The 26456-nt window shown below is 36.0% G+C and overlaps 1 protein-coding gene across 8 annotated transcripts in view; it reads right to left on the bottom strand.

Annotated features, from left to right (window-relative positions):
• Positions 1-1531: 1531 nt before the first annotated feature.
• nbeal2 (neurobeachin-like 2) overlaps positions 1532-26456 on the bottom strand; it is an 81985-nt gene continuing 57060 nt past the window's right edge. For 7 of the 8 annotated variants that reach the window (XM_051864395.1, XM_051864399.1, XM_051864401.1 and 4 more), the window contains 25 exons: positions 25806-26123; positions 24138-24287; positions 23776-23933; positions 22005-22129; positions 21649-21766; positions 20567-20727; positions 19484-19617; positions 19257-19364; positions 18849-18944; positions 18224-18348; positions 17843-17983; positions 15749-15879; positions 15554-15663; positions 15196-15313; positions 15012-15109; positions 14122-14235; positions 13877-13963; positions 11220-11329; positions 10619-10791; positions 10236-10330; positions 8812-8928; positions 8538-8699; positions 7389-7537; positions 5881-6016; positions 1532-5526 (listed from right to left, as the gene is read on the bottom strand). In XM_051864395.1, the coding sequence (XP_051720355.1) occupies positions 5419-5526; positions 5881-6016; positions 7389-7537; positions 8538-8699; positions 8812-8928; positions 10236-10330; positions 10619-10791; positions 11220-11329; positions 13877-13963; positions 14122-14235; positions 15012-15109; positions 15196-15313; positions 15554-15663; positions 15749-15879; positions 17843-17983; positions 18224-18348; positions 18849-18944; positions 19257-19364; positions 19484-19617; positions 20567-20727; positions 21649-21766; positions 22005-22129; positions 23776-23933; positions 24138-24287; positions 25806-26123 (3342 nt within the window). In that variant the 3' untranslated portion in view covers positions 1532-5418. Of the gene's footprint in view, positions 5527-5880; positions 6017-7388; positions 7538-8537; positions 8700-8811; positions 8929-10235; positions 10331-10618; positions 10792-11219; positions 11330-13876; positions 13964-14121; positions 14236-15011; positions 15110-15195; positions 15314-15553; positions 15664-15748; positions 15880-17842; positions 17984-18223; positions 18349-18848; positions 18945-19256; positions 19365-19483; positions 19618-20566; positions 20728-21648; positions 21767-22004; positions 22130-23775; positions 23934-24137; positions 24288-25805; positions 26124-26456 lie in introns of those variants that run through there. The other variant, XR_007925357.1, reaches the window with a different exon arrangement.

The raw sequence follows: 26456 nt of genomic DNA, 5'->3' as shown, positions 1-26456 counted from the left end.
CCTCTTCTTTTGGGGGTGGAGGGGAGATGCCTGGTTCTACTAAGAGCAAGGTGTCAAGCCCTCCTCCCATTGTTATCCACACAGATCAGAGCAGAATTGCCACCATAACCAGCACATCTCATCTCCTCTCTGTCCCGCTGCATGTAGTGACTGGAAGAGGCGCATTCCATCCCTCCATGCCAGAGCCGACCCCCTCCTTCCCCTGTCGTCCACTCAAACGTACCCCTTGGGGTGTTTATGGGTGAGCCAACAGGATGCTCGGCCCATTGGGAGATCAAAGGATTCCTGGCTCAGATAAATGTGGTGTAACTGTGACCTCTTCAACTCTAATAGGGTTTAACACGTCAGGACAGGAGGAGGGAATAAAAGACTGAGACGTCAGAGGAAAACTGAGACTTTATTTGAGAAAGGGATAGAACCTTCATTTAAGGATCTTAAAGGAGTCAATTTGAGGAGGGGGAAAAAAATCAATGTAAGATGAATTATAATACAAGTTTTTGTATTTCCTTTTTATGAAAAAAAGTCAAATAAAAGTATTATTTTTTTAAATAAAAAATATGTAAATTAAAATAAATCTCATTTAAACATTATTTGACGAAAAGCAGGGTTATTATAGTAAACTAAAATAAAAAATACTAGAAATAAACAATTTGAATTTAAATTAAAGGGGTGGTTGTTACGGCGCTCAAAGTTCAATGCAAACGGAGATATTTTCTTTTAAAGAATTCTCTGTTTAAGGACTACAACAAATGGCTGGTAGGGACTACAATGAGCTTCTTCCCTGGTTAGTGACATCACTAACCCTAAAATTTACATAAACCCTGCCCCCAGGAACGTGCAACAAAGGGGGCGAAGCCATGTTGTAGTAGAGTGTTGTTACCATGCTGTCATTTTATGCCGGACTGCTTCACAAACGAGGGTCAATTCAATGCTGGATTTGCACAAAAGATTAACATGACGGAACATGCTAGTCGATGAGTTGAATTAAATTATCCACTAACCATTCAGAAACGTCCAGTTGCATTCTAGAAGTTGTAACTTCTTCCTGAGTCTCTCCATCAGTGTTTGACTCTGGTTTGAACCACGTAAAGCTGAACACCGTTACTGACAATCCTCATTTTGGCTGCGTGAGATTCTCCAGCTTTGCTGTTGAGCAACTGTTAAAGCTCCGCCCTCTTGGGAGCTGCAGCTCATTTGCATTTAAAGGGACACACAAAAACAGCTTGTTTTTGCTCACACCAAAATAGGGGCAAATTTGACAAGCTATAATAAATGATCTGTGGGGTATTTGGAGCTGAAAATTCACAGACACATTCTGGGGACACCAGAGACTTATATTACATCTTGTAAAAGAGGCATTATAGGTCCCCTTTAAAATGAATTAAAAACAGTAGTAATAATTAAAAAGACAAACACATACCACAAAATTACTAAAACTAACAAAAATGAAAATGGAAAATATAAAAATAAAAACTTCAACATAAAAACTAGAATGATACTAAAATAATACTGATGAAAGTCACGACTCAAGTCAATTTAGACCATATATTTAATTAAAAGAAACAATATACATTTACACAAATCTCTCACTCAAGCAGGAAGGCTGTGAAACAGAAATGGGCATGTGTTCAACAGAGAATGACTGTTTACATTTCTTTTGAAGCCATCATTTGTTCGAACAGACACGAAGCTTAACATAATTCAACCAGTTTGACATGCATAAAAAGAATCATGGAGTGATTTAGTCATAAGCATTTCATAAAACAGGACTTAAACTCTTATGGCTTCAGTTTCTCATCACAAATCTAAACTAAACTGACTAAACTCAAACAAAACCGACTCTCAAGGCTTTGTGTGTGTGTGTAGCTGGGAAATACAGTGAAAAATAATGCACACTCTTACAGTAATCGTTTCAGTGGCAGTGTTTGAACTATGAGTGATAGTGATACAGAGGACAACACTGTATTTAAGGAATAATTCACTGAAGAAAATGAAAATTCTGTCATCATTTATTCACTCTCATGACGTTCCAAACCTGTATGACTTTCTTTCTTTTGTGGAACACAAAAAGAGGATTTTGAAGACTCGTTCTAGTCGCTCTCATTCATGCAGTTAAAATTAATGTTGACTGAAGCATTAAAAAAAGAGAACCATATAAACAATGATTCAGTAGCTTTGAATGTGGAATTTTAAGTCATTATTCATTAAATAAAAGGTTCCAAAAGGGGATTTTCACAGCAGTGCCATAGAGAAACTATTTTTTGGTTTACCAAAGAACCAGTCAAGCGATCTTAAAGAGATCTTATAGAACATTTTAAAAATCAAGACTTATAAGAACCCTTTTTTTGAAATCGAAAGGTTTATGGATGTTAAAGATTCTTCATGGAACCATCGATGCCAATGAGGAACATTTATTTTTAAGGGTGTAACACGAAGAAATTGTCCGAGTTTTAACTTTTCAGTGAATGATCGAGTTCACAGAGCCTGAATAATTAATTCGTGAATCAAACTCACAGCTGTTAACAGCTCACCAGAGGGGAAGATTTTCAGTGAGTAACACTTTAAATATAGCTTCTTTTTTTTTTTTGTTCACATAACGCGTATTGTACGACTTCAGAAAACGTAATATATAGACATGCGCCAGAGAAACGTGCGCGCAGCCATCTTTAGAAATTTTGTCCTGAACTTCCGTTTTTGCTCTGTATATTTCTATGGCATCGCTGTCAAAGAATAACTAGCTGGTGAAGTGGATTTACTCATTGTAGAGTTAACGAAAGGTATCATGAGCTTTGTAATGTTTAAAGCAGATGTCTTAACAAATGTCAGTAGACCGGGAAGATTTTAAAACGAGCAGTTCATTCATAAATACGTAAGACCGCTGTGGAAATACAAACCGGAAGTCAAAAGACAACGAGCGCAGCGCTGAAAAGGTTGTGTCCTTTTTGAAGCTCGAAAGACTCAGTCCTCAGTCATTGTAGTTCTAAAAGAGAAACCACAATTTTATTCCAATGAAGAAAGAAAGTCATAGGCGTTTAGAACAATACAAATGTGAGTAAATACTGAAAAAAACAAAACAAAAAAACCCTTTAAACAGTGTGTATAATTGCTGGCCGATGTGCTCGGTGCTTCCCTTTATCTCTGCTGACTTTGCTATCCAGAGCAGAGCAGCAGATTTAACGCAACCATCCCAGAGAAGCCAGCAAGATGTGTCCTCTACTCTCTCAGCAGGGCCGAATACCCATGTGTCTCACAGACACCACTCACACAGCACAGCCTTCAAAGCATTCAGTGCGTCAAGAGAAAAAAACCCCAAAAACATCTAGACAAAAAAATTCCATGGTAACATAAACAGAATTGTGGCCCCAGCCAACAGACACATTCACAGGACAATTAAGACTAGCTGGCATATGTTTCACATATTACAAATAGTTTCATAATTACAGTGAACAACACAGTTGAGGCACTTTGCGAAGTTCAAAAATGGATACAATTTCTATTAAGATTTAGATTTTGTGTAAATGAGATTGGAAGTGCAGCACATTAAGCAGCATACAAGGATGTTCTGAAACCATATCACAACTATTGTATGAAAAGAAGCCAAAAGTGCAATTTATGCCCATTTTAGAAAGCGCTGCCGTACAGTGGAAGATCAAACAAGTCTTTTTAACATTTAAGAGGATTTTTGTGATGGCTGTGCGAATCCCTCAGTGCACCGACAGGAAAGGCACTTCCTTTTTATAACATATAACACGATATGAAAGATACACAGTGCGAGTATGGAGAAAATCATTATTTTTATCAGCAGGACCTAATGAAATAAAGTGATAGTTCACCCCCAAATTAAAATTATGTGATCATATACTCACTGTCATGTTGTTCCCTAAACCTTTATGGCTTTCTTTATACAATACATAGCAAAAGATGATATTTTGAACAATATCTGTTTTTCTGACCATACAATGTTGTATTGAACGCCATTGACTTTAATTGGAACAAACAACAATTCTTCAATATATGTATTTTGTTTATTTGTTCTTAATTTATTACTGACTGTTTACTTGTTCTGTAAAAATGTTTGAACTTTTAGTAGTTACGATAACAGTTTTTGTTGTGGTATAAAAATTGTAAATCAAGAATTATGAAATATCACTAGTATGTAAAATGTTGGTGTCAAACTTACGAAAGTAAGTAAAAGTAATAACTTTTTTTGTGGGGAGGCAAGTGGAAAATTTCTTCAGTTCTGAGCCCTGCTGTATTAAAGGAACAGCTAAATGTGACATTTATTATAATGGGTTTATGTCAAGATTGTTTTAAGTTCACTTAAATTAAAAGTGTTTTTTTTAAAGATTAATAAATGTTAAAAATGATGCCTTTTAATTACCCATTTAATCCCCTAAAATTGAAAAAAAAAAAAAATTACAGTATAATGTGTGATTAATTAGTATATATTATATATATTTATTTATTTTTTTTATTTTTCATTCTTTTTTTTCCTTTTGTGTTCCGCAGGAGAAAGAAAGTCATACAGGTTTGGAATGACATGAGGGTGACTCAGTGATGACAAATTTTCATTTTTGGGTGAACTATCCCTTTAATATATTTTATGTCATAATCAATCATAATTATGAACATTTATATTGTTTACCCTTTTTTAAGGCACCAGAGGTACTGAATCAAGTCTTAAGACTTAGTAGGGCTCAAAGTGCTTCACATCGACAGACAAGAGTGAAAAAGGATCTTGTTCCAATTTAGGCATCACATGATTATTGCGTTATACAAAGCATCTGCAAGTAACCGTGCAAAGCAAAACAAACACCCACACCCACATACATACACAGAGCTAAAATGTCTCTGTTGGTGCCTGTCCCATGGAAAAATCTGAATTCATAGACGACATTGCTCAATAAAAGAAAGTTTTCAAGTGTCAGACGGAGTACCAGTGTTGCTGTGCCGACCGTGATCAGCAAAGCAAAAGCAAAAATCAGCACAGGAAGATCTACTATACTATTAAACAGCTCAGGTGATTACGGTTTGTCACTCAGTGACAGAGACTAAGTCCATCACGCTGAGCGTCAGTGCCTCGGGCTCCAGCCCAGTCTGTGATTCACAGGACAGAACATACTGCTTTTAAAAAGTTAAAGTTCTATCTTAGCCGTCAATGCTCAAAAAGTTGCAGGCGACTGCCTGATTTGCCTGACCAAAAATCTTTGGAATGTTTGTTTGTTAAAAGCAGTATAAATCATCGCACTGTCGAGAAGAATGTTCCCTTTTCACAAAAAAAGTGCATGTTTGGATGTTCCCTTTATGCTCTCTTGTTCCCAAGCTCTCTGTTTTGGGACTGCAGGAAACCAGATGGAACCAGGCAGGAACGGTGACGCTATCGTCTCTTGTGGAGGTTTTGCTGAAGGCACGTGGGGCTCATTTACCAGGAGGTTCAACAGGGTTGTATTCGGTCTCTCCTGAGGACACCTGCGAGATTCTGCGTGTGGATCCCCACAGTCGGCGGGAAAACTGCCCCGATCGCACCTGAATTAAGACAAATGTTTAAATATTATATATATAATGTTTAATGTATAATGTTTTAAATATTATATATAATGTTTAAATGTTATATATTTTTTTTTTAGTCCTTTAGAAAAGAAGGTGCTGATTTAAGTGAAAAAATCAACACATCTTCAATAAAGAAAAGGTGAACATTAATTTTTCTAAAAAACACAATACAGAAGTAACGCAATATTTAAAAGCGAACAATATTTTTACAGCATTTATTAATATTAATTTCTACATGTACAGTATGCATATGCAGCATGCATTTCATTTCAATCAGTTAAAGCTTTATGGCAAACCCTTCCGCATACAGACCCTTTCAAACTCACTCACCTCTTCCGGTTTTCCTGCTCCCACCACAATGAGTTTGCCATCCTCTAGGCCCACCAGGATATGACTGCTCTCTTTTGTGACAGAAACACAGCGCACAGGGACCTTCAGGGCCAAGGGAGCCACAGCCAGATTTAAGCTACACACACACCCACACACACACACACACACACAAAGACAGGAAAGGAGACTTGGGAATGAGAAATAAACATGGACCCAGCTGCTGAAGATTTAATGTGATGACACAAAGGATTTAAGAATGCTTCTACAAAAAAAAAAAAAAATTAAATAAAAAAAAATATGATCAAACAGGTGCTAAGCGGGGCAGCTGTACGCCTACACTACTGTTAAAAGGTTTGGGCTCAGTAAGATTTTTACATTTTTTTGAAAGAGTCTCTTATGCACACACAGGCTGCATCAATTTGATCACAAATAGAGTTAAACAGTAATATTCTTAAATATTATTACAATTTAAAATCTATTTTAATATTTTTTTAAAATGTAATTTATACCAAAAATGAATTTTCAGCATCATTACTCCAGTCTTCAGTGTCACATGATCCTTCAGAAATCATTTTAAAATGCTAATTTGCTGCTCAAGAAACATTTTTCATTATCATCAAAGTTGAAAACAGCTTAATATCTTATGGAAACTGTGACAGATTTTTTTTCAGGATTCTTTGATGAATAAAAAGTTCGAAAGAACAGCATTTATTTGAAACAAATTGACTTGTACCAAAGTTAAAGTCTTTACTGTAACTTTTGGTCAATTTAATGTGTCCTTGCTGAATAAAAGTATTAAAGGATTAGTTCACTTTAAAATGAAAATTACCCCAAGATTTACTCACCCTCAAGCCATCCTAGGTGTATATGACTTTCTTCTTTCTGAGGAACACAATCGGAGTTATATTAATAAATATCCTGACGCATCCGAGCTTTATAATGGTAAAATAAAGTAAAACATCTAGAAGACCGCCATCCGTATTCAGCTTACGAAAGCTTACTTTTCGTAAGTTGAATATGGAAGGCGTAGGACGTAGCGTAAGCGTATTGAACTGTTAAAAAGGCGTTACACTTATAAGTTTCATAAGTTGAATACAGAAGGCGGTCTGGCGGATGCTAGATATTTTACTTTATAACTTGTTAAATATGGATATTTTTCTTACAGAAACATATCGCTTTACTTAAGAAGGCCTTTAATATCCCACCGGCGCCGTGTGGAATGCGTTTATGATGGATGGATGCACTTTCTTGAGCTTCATACTCGTTGGTCCTGTTCACTGCCATTATAAAGCTTGGATGCATCAGGATATTTATTAATATAACTCCGATTGTGTTCATCAGAAAGAAGAAAGTCATATACACCTAGGATGGATTGAGGGTGAGTAAAGCTTGGGGTAATTTTCATTTTAAAGTGAACTAATCCTTTAATTTCTATTAAAGAAAAAAAAAAAATACTGCCCCCAAACTTTTGAACAATAGTGTACAATAACCGTTAGAGGTTTGTTTACCTGTACAAGTCTCGAATGTGAAGGTTCCCCTGTTGTGTGCCCACAATGAGGTAGTCAGGCACCAGGTGCAAAGCTGAAATCTTTTCATCCAAGGTCTCAGATGCTAAGAGAGAGCCATTTACAGAATACACATGCAGTGCATACTTTTCCTACAGGCAGAAAATAATAAAAAACAATGAATGTAGCAATAAAAAAATGGGTCTCCAGGAAGGGTTTGAGAAGCACTGCCTTAATAAACCTATATATAAAAACAATATAATTTAAGTATTTTTTACAATGTGTTAATTTCCATTCTCACAATAACAATTTCATCGCTGTCAGGCGGAAACCTTGTTTCTCCAAAAACGCTACTTAAAATAACAGTTTTTTTTAAACATGCTGTGAAAGTTGATATTGTGGCTTTATATGCGTTCAGACACTTGCATGTGTCACTATATTATGAAAATTTTATTAAAATCAAGTTCAAAAGAAGTTACAAGTTTTTTGACCAGTGAATTACGTGTTTTGTCCATCATTAGAACGTAATCTGTTTTCATTGTTTTCATCAACTTACAGGTTATAAAGTTTATTGTAGCTATGTGGGCGCTCAGTTTTTTTCTGTCATTTGGCCAAAATCCTATTGAAGTGCTAAGGACAGACTATTTAAGACAGTACTGGCTATGACTCGACGACAAATGCTAGATTAAGACGCTCTTCTCCACTCCTCAAATACATAAAACATTAGCCTTCATATATATATATATATATATATATATATATATATATATATAGTGTTTCTTGTGTAAAGAGAATGCTGTACTTATTCAAAGAACCAGTTCTTTATTTACCCTTGCATTGCAAACAAGCAGAGACGGTCTACACTGCGTCCGGCACTTCATTCTCGATAGAGGTGGGTGGAGTTATGAAGTTTGACAGACAGTTTGAGGACCCATTGGATTTATGAGGTTTAGTCACAAGCTCTTTCTAATACTTTTCATTGGTTAGATATTTGCAAAACCCAAAGACAGACGTAAAGGGTGACGATTAGTAACGATTTATAAAAAAAAATATATATATATGGCGGAAAATGGAAATACGAGGTTTTCCCCTGACAGCGATGACTTGCTTATTTTGACTAACAGTGTTTAGTGGTCTGCAGTCAATCAGCACCTTTCCAGCCGAGCGGCCCTCCATAACAGTCTGTGCCACTATGTGTCCCTCCATGCCGACCTCCAGCTGTGCCACAGGGGCAGGAAGGCAGGTCTCACACGGCGGTCTCAGGGTCCGCAGGTACTGTCCACGACGCACACTGTGCATGATTACTGTGCCATCCTGAACGAGAGTCAAAGAGAGCAAGTGAGAGAAAACTCATCAACCCTGATGGCAATGCAATAAAGTTCAACTCCTGAAGGGACGTTTCAGAAATGGCCTGATTTAAACTGACCTTTGACCCCGAGAGTGCCATATCCAACTCAGTGCTGATGGCGACACACGTGACCTCTTGATCATGTCCACAGAGCACCTGCACGGGCCGTGGAGACAGGCCGCTAGAGAAACCACCCTACAGGTAATCAAAGAATATATTCTGATTTAATCACCAGTTATATTATATAACTGTAGTTCCGACTATTATTACCATTCAAAAATTGAGGTCAGTACGATTTTTTTGTTTTGTTTTTAAGTCTCTTATGCTCACCAAGGCTGCATTTATTTGATCAAAAATACAGTAAAAACAGTAATATTGTGAAATATTATTACAATTTAAAATACCTGTTTTCTATTTTAATATATTTTAAAATATAATTTATTCCTGTGATGTCAAAGCTGAATTTTCAGCATCATTCCTCCTCACGTCATTGTAATCATTCTAATATGCTGATTTGGTGCTGAAGAAATATTTCTTATTATCATCACAGCTGAAAAACTTTGTGCTGCTTAATATTTTTGTGGAAACCATAATACATTGTTTTCAGGATTCTTTGATTAATAAAGTAAAAAAAAAACAAAAAAAAAAAACAACAACATTTATTTGGAATAGAAATCTTTGTAATATTATGAAATCAAATGTCTTTACTGTCCCTGTTGATCATTTTAAAGCATCCTTGCTGCATTATTTTATTTAATACATTAATAATTTATTTAATAATTTAAAAAAATCTGACTGACCCCAAACTTCTGAACAGTACAGTAACTCATAACAGTGATATAAAGTGAAGAAAATTCAGTATATCAGTAAATTAACACATCTTGATAACAGCAAAAATAAATATGCTACTAAACACACTTTTATTAAAAAGTTAAATATCAAAATAAATATTAACAAATTAAAATAAAACAAAGGAATATAGTCTAACTGTCAATTAAGTAAAAACTGCTTCAAGTAATTTTTCAAGTAATTAATTAGTTATAAAATCAAGAAAAAAAAATGCACAAATGAGCAATAGAATAAAGGGTTAATAAAAAATAACAGAAAAAAACATAAAAATAATGTAAATAATGCTTGAATTTTTTTAGGTTACATTATAAATGTTTTTACTGTCACTTTTGATCAATGTAATGTGTCCTTGCTGAATAAAAGTATAAATATATATATATATATATTTTTTTTTTTTAATATTGACTTTTGGACATTTTGACCAAGAAGTAAAAAAAGATCTCATGACGACGCATCATGATATATGATGCGGTACGGGCGCCCTTCACATGGGCACACAAGCGTTCAAAAGCAGCTGTCTGTCAGTGAGACAGGGAAATGGGTATCGAATAGAGTCGGTACATCTACGTACTTCTGATATAGAACAAAGACTAGTATAATTTTATTTTTGTACTAACTTGGTACAAAAGTACAAGTATTTTGTGTTAGCAAACCTGCTGTAGGACCTGCCACACCATGCAGGTGGTGTCCCGTGAGCCAGAGATGAGGTAGATACCACAGAGGTCCAAAGCCAGGCATGTGACCACATCTACATCCCGCAAAAATGCATATTAATTAGCCGTAATGACATGCATTCATAATCAAATGCATTATGTAATCAGCAATTTGCACCATGCATCTTCTGTATGGTTTAAATCAAGAGGGAGCTGATGGTTATTAATTGTTCAGTTTCAGCAACAAAAGATTCAAAGAACATCTCTGCCATATCTCATTTTATTTAGGATTTAGCTCCATCAAGCTCATTCCAACTCCTACAGCTGCGTCTCGGCTCAGTAGTACTATTTCGGTATGTCTATGTCGGACAGACGGCTCTTACCTATGTGACGGCAGATCCTGCCCACCAGCTTGGCCTTGCCTAACATAGTGACCCGCAGGCTGCAGTCCCAGTGCCCCCCGCTGAACAACAGACGCCCGTCACTGGACACCACCAGCACCTGGGAGCCGATTTCCACCCCTGGGGAGAACGGCCCGCTGAGGAACCGCTGGGTCCTAAAAACAGATCAAACAAAAGGTTAGTACTAACAAACAGGACTAAACTTGTCAGCAGGAACAGTGGGAGAACATTTGAAATAGATCAATGTTGTGTTTAAGCATCAGATTCGACACATGTTAGCGAACCACTCATAAATAACAAGAAAGGCTTGGCAAAACAAATTAGCTTTTACTACAAAGAGCTCAATTTGACTGAAGAACATTCATAGAGATGAAAGCAGCCAAACCACCAGAGCTTAATGCTGTTTATATGCTCCTACAAAGCTTTTGATTATTTGTCCAAGAACCAGTGTTGTCACTATAAAAATTACTTTCTGGCTAAACAAAACTTGGTCTTTAAAACTGTATGACATCACTGACCAAAAGTCTCTGCACGTGATTATATAATGTGTTCATACTAAATATATGTGCTGGTTCAAACTTACTTTGGGTTGCTCACAGAGGGGTCTCTGGTGAAGGTGAAGTAATTAGCTATGTTCTTGTCATAGGGCAGCCAGCTATGAGTGCCTATCATTCCATTAGCACTCACTGTCACCTTAAAAACAGGACAAAGGCCAATCAAAACTCATTCGGATGCAGATATCTGTTCTTCAACAAACTTACGCCTTGAATATGGCCTTGAATCCTGTTGCACGTTCATACAGACAGTTTTTGAGACGCTACTGTAAGTTGCTCTGTGAACGAGACATTTTGAGACTCGCACCTATAAGTAAATGAGGCTGTCAATCCCAAAAACTGACAATGTGAACGTAGCTTTATTTATGTCAAAGACCCACAAATATGATGAAACATTTGTAAGGGGCTCCCTTCCTAAAATATAAAGGCAGCTACACTACCATTCAAATGTTTGGGGTCAGCAAGATTCTTTAAAAAAAAAAAAAAAAAAAAAAAAAAAAAAAAAAAAAATCAATACGTTATAAATTACTGTCACTTTTGATCAATTTAATGCATTAAAGGCATTTATAATGTTACAAATGTCAAATAAATTATTTTCTTTTGAACTTTGTATTAATTAAATGATTGTTCAAAACAGAAATCAACATATTAGAATGATTTCTGAAGGATCATGTGACACTGATCTATAATAAATACATATGATATATAGAGATAATGATAAAGATTCATGTACACTAAGTGAAATCAATATTATGAGTACGATAAATACAGAATGTTTCCAAAATTAAAAAAAAAAAAAAAAATTCAAAATTAATTTAAAATTTTAGAACTTCTACACTACCAGTCAAAAGTTTGGAAACATTACTATTTTTAATGTTTTTGAACGAAGTCTCTTATGCTCATTAAGGCTGCATTTATTTCATAATAAATTCAGAAAAAACAATAATATTGTGAAATATTATTACAATTTAAAATGATGGTTTTCTATATTAATGTACTTTAAAATATAATTTATTTCTGTGAAGGCAAAGCTGAATTTTCAGCATCATTACTCCAGTCTTCAGTGTCACATGATCCTTCAGAAATCATTCTAATATGCTGATTTGATACTCAGTTATTATCAATGTTGAAAACAGTTGTGTTGCTTAATATTTTTTTGGAACCTGTGATACTTTTTTCAGGATTCATTGATGAATAAAAGGTTAAAAAGAACAGCATTTATTCAAAATATAAATCTTTTCTAACAATTTAACACATCTGTGCTGAATAAAAAAAAGAAAGAAAAAAAATGACTGACCCCAAACTTTTGAACGGTAGTGTATATTGTTACAAAAGATTTCTATTTTAAATAAATGCTGATATTTTTTTTTAACTTTTTATTCATCAAAGAATCCTGAAAAAGTATCACAGGTTATAAAATAATATTAAGCAGCACAACTGTGTCCAACACTGATAATAAATTATCATATTAGAATGATTTCTGAAGGATCATGTGACACTGAACACTGGAGTAATGATGCTGAAAATTCAGCTTTGCATCACAGAAATAAATTAAAAATAGAAAACCATAATTTTAAATTGTAATAATATTTCACAATATTATTGTTTTTTCTGTATTTATTATGAAATAAATGCAGCCTTAATGAGCATAAGAGACTAGTAATGTTTCCAAACTTTTGACTGGTAGTGTATATTGTCGCTGTACTGAAATTATGTGTACAATACTTTTCCAATAAATATCGTTCCAAAGCAGTTTTACCCAGAATTTTGATCCCCAGTGAGCTGCTAAAGACCACATACAATATTCAAAGGTCCACAACAATATTCAAAGGTCCCAGTTGTTCATAATTGCATGAGGATTTTTAAAAATATGTTGTATTCACAACTTCCACCCCATAATTTTTTTAGAGCTTGTAATAACAAGACAATTTAGATATATTATAAAAATTTTGTCTTATTTTACTTCATTTTATGTCCTCTTGAGGCCCCCTAGTGGGCCCTGGGCCCCTTGGTTGAGAACCACTGACCTAGCACCCTCTTGCACCCTCTTCCACAAACCAACTTGCACCCTCAAATGGCACTTTTCCACTGCGTGGTACTACTCGGCTCAGCTCGGCTTGCGTCACTTTCGTTTTGCTTTTCTATTGCAGTTAATACCGCTTCAAAATGGGTGGGATTATAGACTGATCGTATAGTTACGCCGCCTCTACTGCCGTGGATCCGCTCCTCGTCTACCAATGAGTCTGCACCTTGTCTACTGACCACGATAAAGCCATTACTTTTTTCAAGTTGTGTGTGACAGTTGTTTAAAGCAGGTCGTTTCGCGAACAAATGATACTGCGGTGGCTGTGACTGACTATTTAAATCTAGCGGGTTCGGTGTCTTGTGTTTCAAATCCAATGACGCTGGTAGTGACGATTCTCTCTGACCAATCAGTGATCTGCAGTGTTTACACGTCACATTTAGTATCGCTTGGAACCTCCACTGAAGTGGTCCTATTTAAGCGAGCCGTACCGTTCTGTACCGAGCCGTCCCATGCAGTGGAAAAGCACCAAAAAAGTGAGTCATATCAAGCCGTACCGAACCGTACCATGCAGTGGAAAAGCACCAAAACTCCTGGTCTAAGTGATTGGTTTATCCTATTCAAATATTAGTGCAAGTGACCATAACTGTGAAATAATCTTACCAGTATGTCAGAACCTGGGATGATAAAAGAGCGGGTTTGATTTCTGGGCACCACGGCTTGCACTAACGGCAGACCATCACTCACCACCTACACGAAAACAACATCAAAAACAAACATGACACAAATCACAGTTTCACAAAACAATCTCCTTAAATTAAACTCGAATTGTTAGCACATGGTTCTCAAAAAGTGCCATTTCAGCACAATATTCAGTTGAAATAAAATACTGATTAATTTGGACTTACCTCCTTAAATGATCGGAGTTTACTGAGCTGATCAAACAGGTTGGGGGGTAAAATGTCCAGACGGGCCTGCCGCCTAAATGCGTTCTCTGCTGACATACGGGGAGGATGAGGCTCCTGAATAACACAGAGAGGTTTCATTGTACCATATTACCCACAATACATTACACAAATGCCTTCAGCCCCAAGTTTTTACTAAGACAAACTATTAAGAGCATTTTTGTTAACTTAAATAATGCTGAAATTAAATATAACTATTAAGGTAACACTTTACAATAAGGTCCCATTAGTTAACTTTAGTTAATGCATTAACTAACATTAATAAACAACCAAACAGTTAATGGGACCCATTGACTTCAATAGTATTTTATTTCCAAAATATGGAAGTCAAAGGGGTCCATCAACTGTTTGGTTACCCATATTCTTTTGTGTTCAGCAGAAGAAAGAAATTCATACAAGTTTGGAACAACTTGAGGGTGAGTAAATGAAGACAATTTTCATTTTTGAGTGAACTATCCCTTTAACTAATGCAGTTAACTAAAGGTAATAAATGGAACCTTATTATAAATTGTTAACTATATTGGATGAAAAACTAAAATAAGTTTAAGTTGAAGCTAAAATGTTTAAATGGAAATGGATAAAAACTAAAACCGAAATTAAAATGAATTAAACCTAAACAGTAATATAAAAAAACAACCTAATAAAAATGACAAAAGCTAAGAATTAAACTAAAATGAAAACTGAAAATATAAAAGTGCAAATTTATTATTTAATTCAAAATATTATTAAAAACTATAATAGCATATAAAAAAATAACACTGTGCAGACCAGGAAGCTCAAGTATAATTAAGCTTATGCTGACTAGAGATGGAAACATCTGTCAGATGTCCCACCTTGAGAAGCTGACAGGGCGTTTGGCCAAAGTTGCTGATGATGCCTTCCAGGGCCTTGCGCTCGGTCTCATTAGCTATGGCGTCCAGATCCACTGCACCTGAAAGCCAAAACACACACCGATCAGTCATATTTTCCATGCAGGAACATGCTTAAACTAATCTAAACTCATAAGAGGCCTCTTACCCTCATAAGTGCAGTAGTAGAAGACATTAAGAGCCTCCACTGCTTCAGGTCCTCGCTGCTTACACCCGAATATGAGATCTATCCACTCGTGCAGGTGAGCAGACACATGCTCACTCTCCTTTAAACACACAGATACACAAGGAAAGTGTGTGTCAGATGAAGAACAAAAGAGTGTGCATGTTTTAAAAGCATTTTTTCCATTAAGCCATTGAACCTGCAGCACCAGGTTCAACGTTCAACCTGCAGAACCTACTGAAACATCTGACTCACTTCCTGGATATTTATAAGACAACTTTTAGTTATAGTAAATTGTTATGTTATGAAATCAGTGTGTTGAGCATTGTGTCAGTTCCCACACCAAGGCTTTTCGGTGTTTCCTGATGAAGTCTTCACGCGAAGACGCCCAGGGGGGAAGCAACACGTCATTGACCATCTCCTGATTCATTTGCAAGCAGCCCAGATCAAAACCTGCACACATGACATAATACAATTCAAAATCCATTCATTTAACATATTTCAGTGGCAGTGTGTTTTTCATCATTGACACACTGACCGTTCATGTTCTGCAGGAACTCTGGGAAGTAGAAGAACTCTGGGATGAGCTCCTTCACGTCAGCTGGACTCTCCATTCGCGCCTGCCACGCTGCTGCTACTGAATGAAACTGCCTATCGGCACAATCAAACCTAAACACACAAACAATCACTCACATAAGAGCAGCCCAGGCAAATGACAATGTGCATGATTACTTAAAAACCATCAGGTAAACAACACTGCAACCTAGTGGTCATTACTAGGGAGTGCCAACAAACATGATCTTTTATTTACAATATTTATAATATTATAAATATTTATAACATTTATAATTTGATATTGGTGATCTACATTCCTGCATGGATACTTAGTTTTATAGTTTTGGAGTGTAAAAGCCATCAAACTTACTTAAATGATCAATTAGATTAATACTGGGATTTTTATTTAAGAGGAACTGTTATGCTTTTTTACATTTTCAACTTTATTTAGCTCGGCACAGTTACAAAGCACAAAGTCCACTCCAAAGGGAGTTCTTCTCTATATCAGTAAGCACTGTTTCTGAACACCCTGAAATGCCTCAATTTCTTGATTTTTCTTCCGGGAATGTACACTTCACAATATTACTTATTTAAATAATTCCCTCCTAGGGCATGTGCAAAAAAAGGGGCAAGACCTGGTTGAGTTGCATTTGTATTGTGTTGAAACTAGTGGTTATAGTAAGGGGCGTGACATTTCCAAAACACGCTCAAAGTGGTTGACCAATCACAACACACTGGTCCAGCCGACCAATCAGAGCACATTGCTCTTTTCAGAAGGAGGGGCTTCATAGAGACTAAACAGAGTGTTTCAGACAGACTTGGAAGAGAGGTGCTGCAACAACGTAAAATATGTGGGGAAAAAAAAAAAGTTTTTTTTTTTTAACATTCAAGCATGAAAACCTATTCTAGCAGACCCCAAAAACAAAACTAAGACTTTGTAAAAGGGCATAATATGGCCTCTTTAATAATATTATAAAGATTTATAAAACGGTTAGTTCCTGTCCTTGATTCTGATTGGTCAATAGCTGTGTTTTATTCATGATAAAATACGGCTATGATCGCTTCACTACATATCACTACACAACACCCTTAGCAACCACTCTTGTAAACTGTTTGTTCTCAATTGATATTTTTCATTGAAGCTGACTGTATTATGTAGAAGAGTATTGTGAGAAAGAGATTGAGTGAGCGAGTTTATTACCTGTATTCAGATTTAGCTTTTTCCTTCAGGTCAGTCCTATGTTCATAATAAAAAATCTGTTTAAATGTCTGATGTATTATCTTGTCTTTTTAACATTTAAGGGGTTTTCCCGTGACTGACAGCGCTAGTCAAAGCATTTGTCAGTCACGTCTTGTTCCGTGTTCACAACAATTCAGTCTTTTCAATGTAAAAGTCTTCGCTACTGACTGAAACACACTCATAAAAGACAGTCTTTGCCGCCATCTAATGGCGTGATAATGTAACTTCTGTTGCCGTTCACGGTCAGGGACTATTTTTTCCAGCGGAAGGAAGGCTTTTAGTGAAAGTTTACTTCATGAAAGTTGCATTAATACATATTTTTGGCTTTAATATTTGTATTGTGTGGTAACCGTTTTATAAAAGCAATAAGGTACTCGAGGCTGCTGTATCTGAAGGGGTTGCAGGCACTTTAGCCGGGACTTATTCACGATACAGCACAGTCTCTTGTACCTTATTGCTTACTTATGAGTTGAATTTACATTTGTACCTCGGGTAACAATCCTTGGAATGAATAAAAGCACATGTCTGAGTACAAATGTCTTCTGTTAAACAAAAAAATCATGAAATTCAAATGTGGCCCAAAGCAAAATTAAGCACACCCTTGAGCAGGGGTGTCCAATGCTGCTCTTGAAGGGCAAACGTTTTAAAGAGTTTAGCTTCAACCTGTTCTAACACCTTCCTGGAAGTTAATCTTGAACTTTGATTAGGTGGTTCAGGTGTGTTTGAGCTAAACTCAGCAGGCCCCCAGAAGCAGGATTGGACTCCCCTGCCGTTAGCTTGCAGCATTTGCCCAGTGGTAAGACTGCACTGGTGTGTGCGTGATTGTGTGTGTCTTACTTGCCGCTCTGGAGCTGTATATGTAATGAGGTGAAGGGCTCTGTGCGGATCATGTAGTGCATGACACCGGCAGCATTAGAGTAGTGTGTGCCATAATGGAACTTATCGATAGTGCCTGTTGGGTCCTCAAAACTCTCATACCTATTCAAACAACAACAACAACAACAACAAGACACATAGCAAGTCAGCTGAAAGACAAAACATTCTACATTACACTGCTTTACCTTATTAAAGATCAAACTGGTACAATTTACTCATTTAAATCTATTTATAAATCATGTAGATATCGGCTTGTGGTATTTGTTATCCATCCTTCTAGTTTTGTCATACACATTCTTTGATAATGAAAATTCTGCAATAAGGACCGCAAGACTGTCTCACTTCTCCCTGACGTTCTGTGCATGACGAGAGTTGACAACACCAATGGGTTTGGACAGATCTCTGAAAACCGCTGGGTCTTCCAGATCCAATTCAGCAGACGTGTAGTCACACAACACCCAGGGGAACTGAGAATAAAAACATGAGCATGAAGAAAAGAGAAGACCCGTGTGACTCGTACAATATCCATTAACAACACCAGTAGTGTTGATTTAGAGTTTTCAGCAAAATGGATTTTAAATGCATAATTACCATTAAATGCATATATAAAGTGTTATATAAACATTTAAAAAAAGGAAATAAAGTATTGAATAAAAAAAACTAAATAAAATAAAAAATAAAATGCATCATTAGAATCAGCCAAAAAACTAGGTAAGCACCAACTTATCCGCACCACTACATAGGACAAAAAACAAAAACAAAAATTGAAACAAAAACAAAATTTGAAATGAAACAAAAACAGAACAAAACAAAAATTGAAACAAAAACACGAAAAATGAAACGAATCAAACATAAATTTACAAACAAAAACAGAAATTTAAACGAAACAAAAAGAAAGAAATTTAAACAAAAAGACAAAACAAAACAAAAAACAAAACAAAACAATGCTAGCTCTGTGAGAACTCACCACTGGATACTGGGATAAATCATTGTATGTGCGACCAGCAATGGTGTTGAGCTGCATCAAATATTCAAAATTGGAGATCTCTCTGCAAACCCATCTCTGCAAAAGGAACAAAAATAAAAATAAACAATAGTTTAATTTGGAAGTTTTTTTATTTTTATTGTTGGGCTTTTTAACAGTTTTTATTGGCAGATTCAATACAGAGGGAATAGGAAATTATGGGGAGAGAGGGAGGAATGGGATCGGGACACAATGCAGAACAGATTGCAATCAGCATCTCCCATATAAGCACCAAGACTCAACACTTGGCTATGGCTCTAAACACAGCTATATTTCTGAAAGCATGCTTTTTAATTCCCCACAAAAATGGAAAATATTGGCACTATGAGCCTTCTTTCATATAAGACGTACGTGAGTCAGGTTGGAGGCTTTCAGGAGCTCCTGAGGAGATCGAGAACCAAAGTAGAACAGATTGGGCGGTCTGAGACCCAGGATCCTGGAGTAGACTTTGTTTCGCACCTGTGGAAGAACCCAAACAAATATAAAAATACGGAGACCTCAAATTCCACCACTGCTTGTGGCCATCTACTATGTGTCAACAGGTCTACGGTACAACAGGTTGTGTTTGTCTAGCTCACCCCCTTCCTGAAGTTGATGAAGTAGTGTGCCTGGTCAATGAAGAACAGCTCTAGTGCTGATCTCCGCAGGTTGTATCGCCTCAGGTGGACCTCCCTTAGCTGTGACAACGGCCTCTTGAAATCAAACCCAATACCTGGATGGGCAGTCCAAAGCATACACATTATAATCATGAATCATATCTTATCCAATACACTACTGGTCAAAAGTTTGAAATAATATGCTTTAATGTTTTTAAAAGAAGTCTCTTATGCTCACCAAGACTGCATTTAATCTAAAATATAGTAAATAATTTACAATTTAAACTGTTTTCAATTTTTATATATTTTAAAATGTAATTTATTCCTGTGATGCAAAGCTGGATTTTTAACATCATTACTCCAGTCTTCAGTGTCACATGATCCTTCACAAATCATTCTAATATGCTGATTTGGTGCTCAAGAAACATTTCTTATTACCAATTCTTCTTATTCATGCTGCTTAGTATTTTTGTGGAAAACGTGATACACTACAATTCAAAAGTTTCGGGTAAATAAGGAAAAACAAAGAAATTAATACTTTTATTCAGCAAGGGTGCATTAAACTGATTAAAAGTGAAAGTAAAGACATTTATGTTACAAAAGATTTCTATTTCAAATAAATGTTGTTCTTTTAAACTTCTATTCATCAAAGAATCCCGAAATGTTTTAGCGATAATAAGAACCATTACTAATCATCAATATTAATTAATCAATAATAATATAATAATTGATGTAAGTGAGCACCAAATTAGCATATTAGGATGATTTCAGAAGGATCATGTGACACTGAAGACTGGAGTAATGATGCTGAAAATTCAGCTTTGCATCACAGGAATAAATTACATTTTAAAATATACAAAAATTGAAAAAAGTTACTTTAAATTGTAATAATATTTCACAATATTACTGCTTTTACTGTATTTTTGATCAAATAAACGCAGCATAGGGACAATTATTAAACTTTTGACCGGTAGTGTGTACACATTCATTATGTGAACAATGAATGGAGGCTTATCAGTGAGATATATATACAGTATATACAGTGCAATACAAGCTGCAACTCACCTTCCTCTGTCTCCTCTTTCTCACTGCTGCCATCGTAGAAGTACAGGTGGTGTGTTGTGACCTCCAGACGACCTGGTACCACGGCAACAATAGTGATGAGCTCACACTCTTCTGAGAGCACAAGCTTTTCTTTCTGGTTCTCCTCCTCGCCCTCTTCCGCCCTGAGGAATGACACACACCCTGCTAAACATATGCTTGATCACACAAAACCCAGTTGTTCAAGTCTATGCAGGCACCAAAACGGCTGAATCATTACTAAACTGATTCGTTCAAAGACACTGATTCACTCAGGAACAAAACACCACTACTGTGTGTTACGTGGAGACGTGCAACAGTTGATTTTGCTTTCACTTAAAAAATTTGAACCTGAAATAAGTAGTAGTGATAAAGTTTATGTACGGAAATTACTAAAACTGAAATAAAGGTCAATAGAAATATTAAAAAACAACAACAACAAACTAATAAACATTACAAAAGCACCCCCTGCTGGCCTCACTAACATCTCTTCCAGCAGCAACCTGTTTTTCCCAGGAAGTCTCCCATCCAGGTACTAACCAGGCTCAACCCTGCTTAGCGTCAGTGGGTAACCAGTATTGGGCTACAGGGTGAAATGGCGTCTTTATGGCCCTTATATTTTAGGAAGTGAATTGCTTGCAAGGAGCTCATCATATTTGATGGTTCTAGGCATCAACAAGTTTGATTTAGATCTCTTGGTTTAGATAACTTGCTTAAAGAGTTATTTCTGAAAATTCTGTCATTAATTACTCACCCTCATGTTGTTTCAAACCCGTAAGATTTTTGTTCATCTTCGAAAAATTTGGACTAAACCATTTAATTCATATGGATTCGTTTTAGGATCTCTTTATGAACTTTTTGAAGCGTCAAAGTGTCAGTTGCGTAGCAGTCTATGGAGGGACAGAAAGCTCTCACATTTCATCAACAAGATTAATTTGTGTTCTGAAGATGAACGAAGGTCTTACAGGTTTGGAATGACATAAGGGAGAGTAATTAATGACAAAATTTTAATTTTTTGGGTGAACTAATCCTTTAACAAAGCAAATGAGTTACAGCAGGACACTCACTCATCAAGAAAGACAATTTCCTCATCTTCTAGTTTGTCATCCTCCATGTCACTAACTTTGGCTTCCTTGGCAACAGCAAGAGGGATGGGCTCGGTCGAGCTGCGAGGGCTATCGGCTCCTGCAGAAAAAAAAAAAAACTCAAACATATAAACATTAACACTAAAACAACAAAGAGTTCAAGTGGAGAGAAATGATTTTTAAAATTGAAATAAAGAGTTGAAATAAATTCAGAATGTTCATTTACCAGCAGTCATTCTGAGATCTTTTACTCCCTAATGATTTATTCAGTATCATTCATTCATTAATACTCATTTAGCAGATTACGGGACAGGCACATTCTCCACAGTTATACTAACCCATGTTATCTCTCAGTGCACTGGCATCACAATGGGAGTCAAAGTTGTAGTTCGGCACCAGCTTCAGACGCATCTTAGAGTAGGTCTCTGCACTTGACAGTTTCCACTTCACCTCTGGCTGAACCCTGAAACACAAACACTTCCACTCAGTCCATCATCACACATACCACAACATAATACTTGAATATACAGTATGAGTGTATACAACTGAACCTCACTTCAACTCTATTTACAGTGGCATTGTTATACTGCTTCTATTTGCAATTTTTATAATTGAATACATTCTTTAGTGACCTAGAAATGAAAAATTGTCAAGCGATTCAATTTTTTAATTTGAAATTAATCACAAATTAATTAAATCGCACATCAATTTTGGCTGAGAAATTACCCCAAAAAAATAATTAAAAGTCATTATTGTGTAAAGCATCAAATAGACATTACAAAAAGTAGCTTAAGAAAGAAATATTTTTTGGATTCAGCATAGAATTTATTACACATAAATCTTTGGACCATGAGGTTGAGTAAATAATAATGCCTGATTTTTCATTTTTGGATGAACTATACCTTTAATGTTTTTTTAATAATATGGAAATATGAAATTATTTTTAATGAAATTATACTCTAAATAAGAAACTAAAACTGCCAGTAGGTGGCAGTAAATGTCTTAATGATTAAGTCATTGAGTCATTCATTCATTCGATTCATTCAAACGGTTGATTCATTCAGGAGTGACGTAAATGATTCTCTTTATGAATGGTCCTTTGAATCATTGGTTCACCCGATTCGTTCAAAATGAGGAGTTAGAAATTAAACGCTGCAGTGTGTTGCTCGGAGAAGAACAATTCTGCTTTGTCTTTATATTTTCGTTATCAAAATTGAGCAAAACAGACAATATTGTGTCTAAAATAACATTAACCTCTGATTTATTGAACTGTTGTATAAAAGAAGTATCGCATTTGCACTTGTGCTATTCTGGACAGAAAAACAGCACTCGTGTGATATTGCGCTTGTTGCTCGTTTGATATAGCATCTAGGCCTATATCATATGATGTAAATATTAGACAAAAACTCACACAGGGGCATTTTTGCCCCCATATCTTGAATTTTAGGGACATTAACTATATTCTATAGGCTCCATTGCCTCCATGAAGATTCGGAGCGTTATGAATCTTTTGTGTCGAATCAGCGGTTCGGAGCACCAAAGTCACGTGATTTCAGCAGCTTGGCGGTTTGACACGCGATCCGAATCATGATTCGACGCAAAAGATTCATAACGCTCCGAAGCTTCATGAAGCAGTGTTTTGAAATCGGCCATCACTATATAAGTCGTTATTTTGGTTTTTTGGCGCACGAAAAATATTCTCGTCGCTTTATAATATTAATATTGAACCACTGTACTCACATGAACTGATTTAAATATGTTTTTAGTACATTAATGGATCTTGAGAGAGGAAATGTCATTGCTGGCTATGAAGGCCTCACTGAGCCATCGGATTTCAACAAAAATATCTTTGCGTTCTGAAGATTTACGAAGGTCTTCCGGGTGTGGAACGGCATGAGGGTGAGTAATAAATGACATTATTTTTATTTTTGGGTGAACTAACCCTTTAAATGTTGAGCAAGCATCTCACTGGCTGCAGAATCAACAAAGGCCAATCAGCTTGTGCCAGGTGTTAACAGTGAGATGTAAAGGACCTATCAGCTTGCGCTATCTAGAGTTTAATGAATTAACTACTGTGTATATATATAAAACAGTTAAACGCTTGCAGACCTGAGTGCCCATGCTCCTCTCTCACTGCTCAATAATCTACGCAGTGATTTCCAGTGCCTCACCACCACCGCCTGCTGGCCGTTAATCATCTTCTGCACAGTGTGGTAGCGGCTGTTCTCTGTGCGCACTCGTTTTAGGTACGGGTCAATGATGAGCTCCTGGAAAGAGAAGAACACAAACAGTCCATGTTATTAACTCATCTGTCATAAACACATATGTTTTGGGATGTGTAATAAATAATCCCAATATTCCCGAGCAGTAGGCACTCATGGTTTGCTCCATGTGTGGATTGAACCAGCAATCTTCTCTTTACCAGCCTAACATATTGCCTCTGTAATTGAATAACTGGGGTTAGCAGACACCTGAAACTTGGCTTTGCAGTCAGAACGGTCCTTGTCTCTTCTCTGTGCAGAGCTCATGAGGTCATCAAAGCAGGAATTCCAAAAGTTGGACATCAGGTCGTGACTCTTTCCAAAAGTGTCTAGCTCATACTGCTGCATTGTGGGCTCCACCTACGGGCATACATTATGAAAAACATTTCCTGTTACTGTTAACACAGGCACATCTGTGACCACACATCAGAAATATATATTAATGTGTACATTTTATTTTTGTAGAATTGTTTGGAAAAATATAATATAATATAATTACAAAATTAATACTTAAAACTTAATTACATTACAAATGCTTACAATTTATTTAAAATTATTAAAAAGTATTATAAAAGTATTAAAAGTAAAAATAACATAATTAATGCATAAAATAACTTAAAATAATAATTTTAAATATTTTATAAATGCATAAAATTCATTTAAAATTATACAAATTGTTTAAAGTAAAATAATATCATATAACAAATAAATGCATAAAACTATTTAAAATAATAATTACTTTCATATTTTTCAAATTTCAAATTATTTCATAAATGTATACAATATATTTACAATTATTAAAATTTGTAAATTCAATAAAATTACATATTATGCATACAATAATTTGAATAAAATAATTCTTTTATTTATATTATAAATGTATAATTTTTAAAAAAAAATATTAAAATACTTGATAATTTAATATAAATTAATACAATAAAACAATATAATTAAAATAATAATTATTGATGTCTTCTATCATATTACTGTTGTTGACATTTTGCTGCTTTTATTTATACTAAATATGTATTAAATGTACTGTATCAACCTTTAAAATGCAAAGTTAATGAACCTAACACATTTTAATGCTGAACAATCAAAACACACACATTTTTCTCTCTCTCTTTACCTCCCCTCACCTAGATAGATGTTTGGGCATATTATAAAACCTGGTTTACTTCCCGATTCACGGCATGGTAATATACCATGTGATTTGTATATACAAACAGTCCAAACAGGGTAGATTTATAACCACACACAGTCACACTCCAGCCTCCATAAATCTTCTCCAGGTCACTCTGCCGTGATGTCTGTTTAATTTAAACGCATGGCTTGTTTTGGATTTGTGAGACGAGGCGAATAAATCAGAATTTTTCTGTCTTGTTTTGGCACTGGATGAACAAAATAGTCTAAATATAGAGTTCATCACTACAATGGAAGCGGATTAAACGCCAAAGTGCCCTCATGCTAAAACAAACACACGTCCACCAAGTAAGTTATTCACTGTTTTAGAGAGAGGGGTCTACAGCTCTGAAATCAGGCGAACAGCTTTAGGTTAACCAAAATGAATCCAAGGTGGTTATATAATATGCTACAGATGTGAACGTGGGAATGGGTTATTTCAACAAAAAACTTCTTTAATCCTTTAGGACTGAGCTTTGTGTGAGATGATGAGTTTATCTCATGTTTGACTGAGAATGAGGGCTGAGAGACTTATTTTTGTCGTTCTGCATCCAAAAAAGGTAAAACAATACAGGTTTGTGGTAACATATACTGACAAGGCTGTGGCGGAGAAGCTGCCAGCTTATCGTAAGGTAAACAGTCTAACTGGGTGTCTGCTAAGCTGTGTGTGTGTGAGGAAGATTGGGCTGTACTGACGTGGTTCTGGAAGAACTGCTGCCACTCAGCAGTGCTGCAGTAGTTCTGGAGGTCCTCGGCGAAGGAGGGGCTGCCGTTGGTGGCGGGGAGGTTGGGGAGCATATTCTGAAGGGTGGTGCGATCCGCATGCTGGTCCAAAAGCGTTCGGACGATGGGCACCAGCGGGCTCAGCAAAGCCTCGGTGCCCGGGTCTGAACCAGAGTTTGCTGGCCAAAGTGGTGCACCAAGACGACCCAGCAGAAAACACACCTCCTCCCAGGACAGACATAACACAGTTTGCAGCAGGCTATGAAGCTTTAAACATGCCATCTCACACACCTAAGGAGAAACAAATTGCAGATATTACGTGTTATGGTCATGATTTTGGGATTATCTGCGTTTATTGTCTTTTTTTCTGTTCATATTAGGCTTTTATGTTGATATCTATATTGTGAAAGTATTTTGAATATGATCAGAATGGCATACAATCATATTACGTATTATTCCTGCAGTATATACTATACTATACTATACTATACTATGTGATATGGTACAATACTATTATGGATTAATAGCTTATACATAATGCAACATAATATACTAGTATAGTACACTGCCCGGCCAAAAAAAAAGGTCGCTGTTTGGATTTTAATAGGCAAATACTTAATACTA

The sequence above is a fragment of the Ctenopharyngodon idella genome, chromosome 16 (genome assembly GCF_019924925.1).
Source record: "Ctenopharyngodon idella isolate HZGC_01 chromosome 16, HZGC01, whole genome shotgun sequence".
Classification (NCBI taxonomy): Eukaryota; Metazoa; Chordata; class Actinopteri; order Cypriniformes; family Xenocyprididae; genus Ctenopharyngodon; species Ctenopharyngodon idella.
This window is presented reverse-complemented; position numbering and strand designations above follow the sequence as displayed.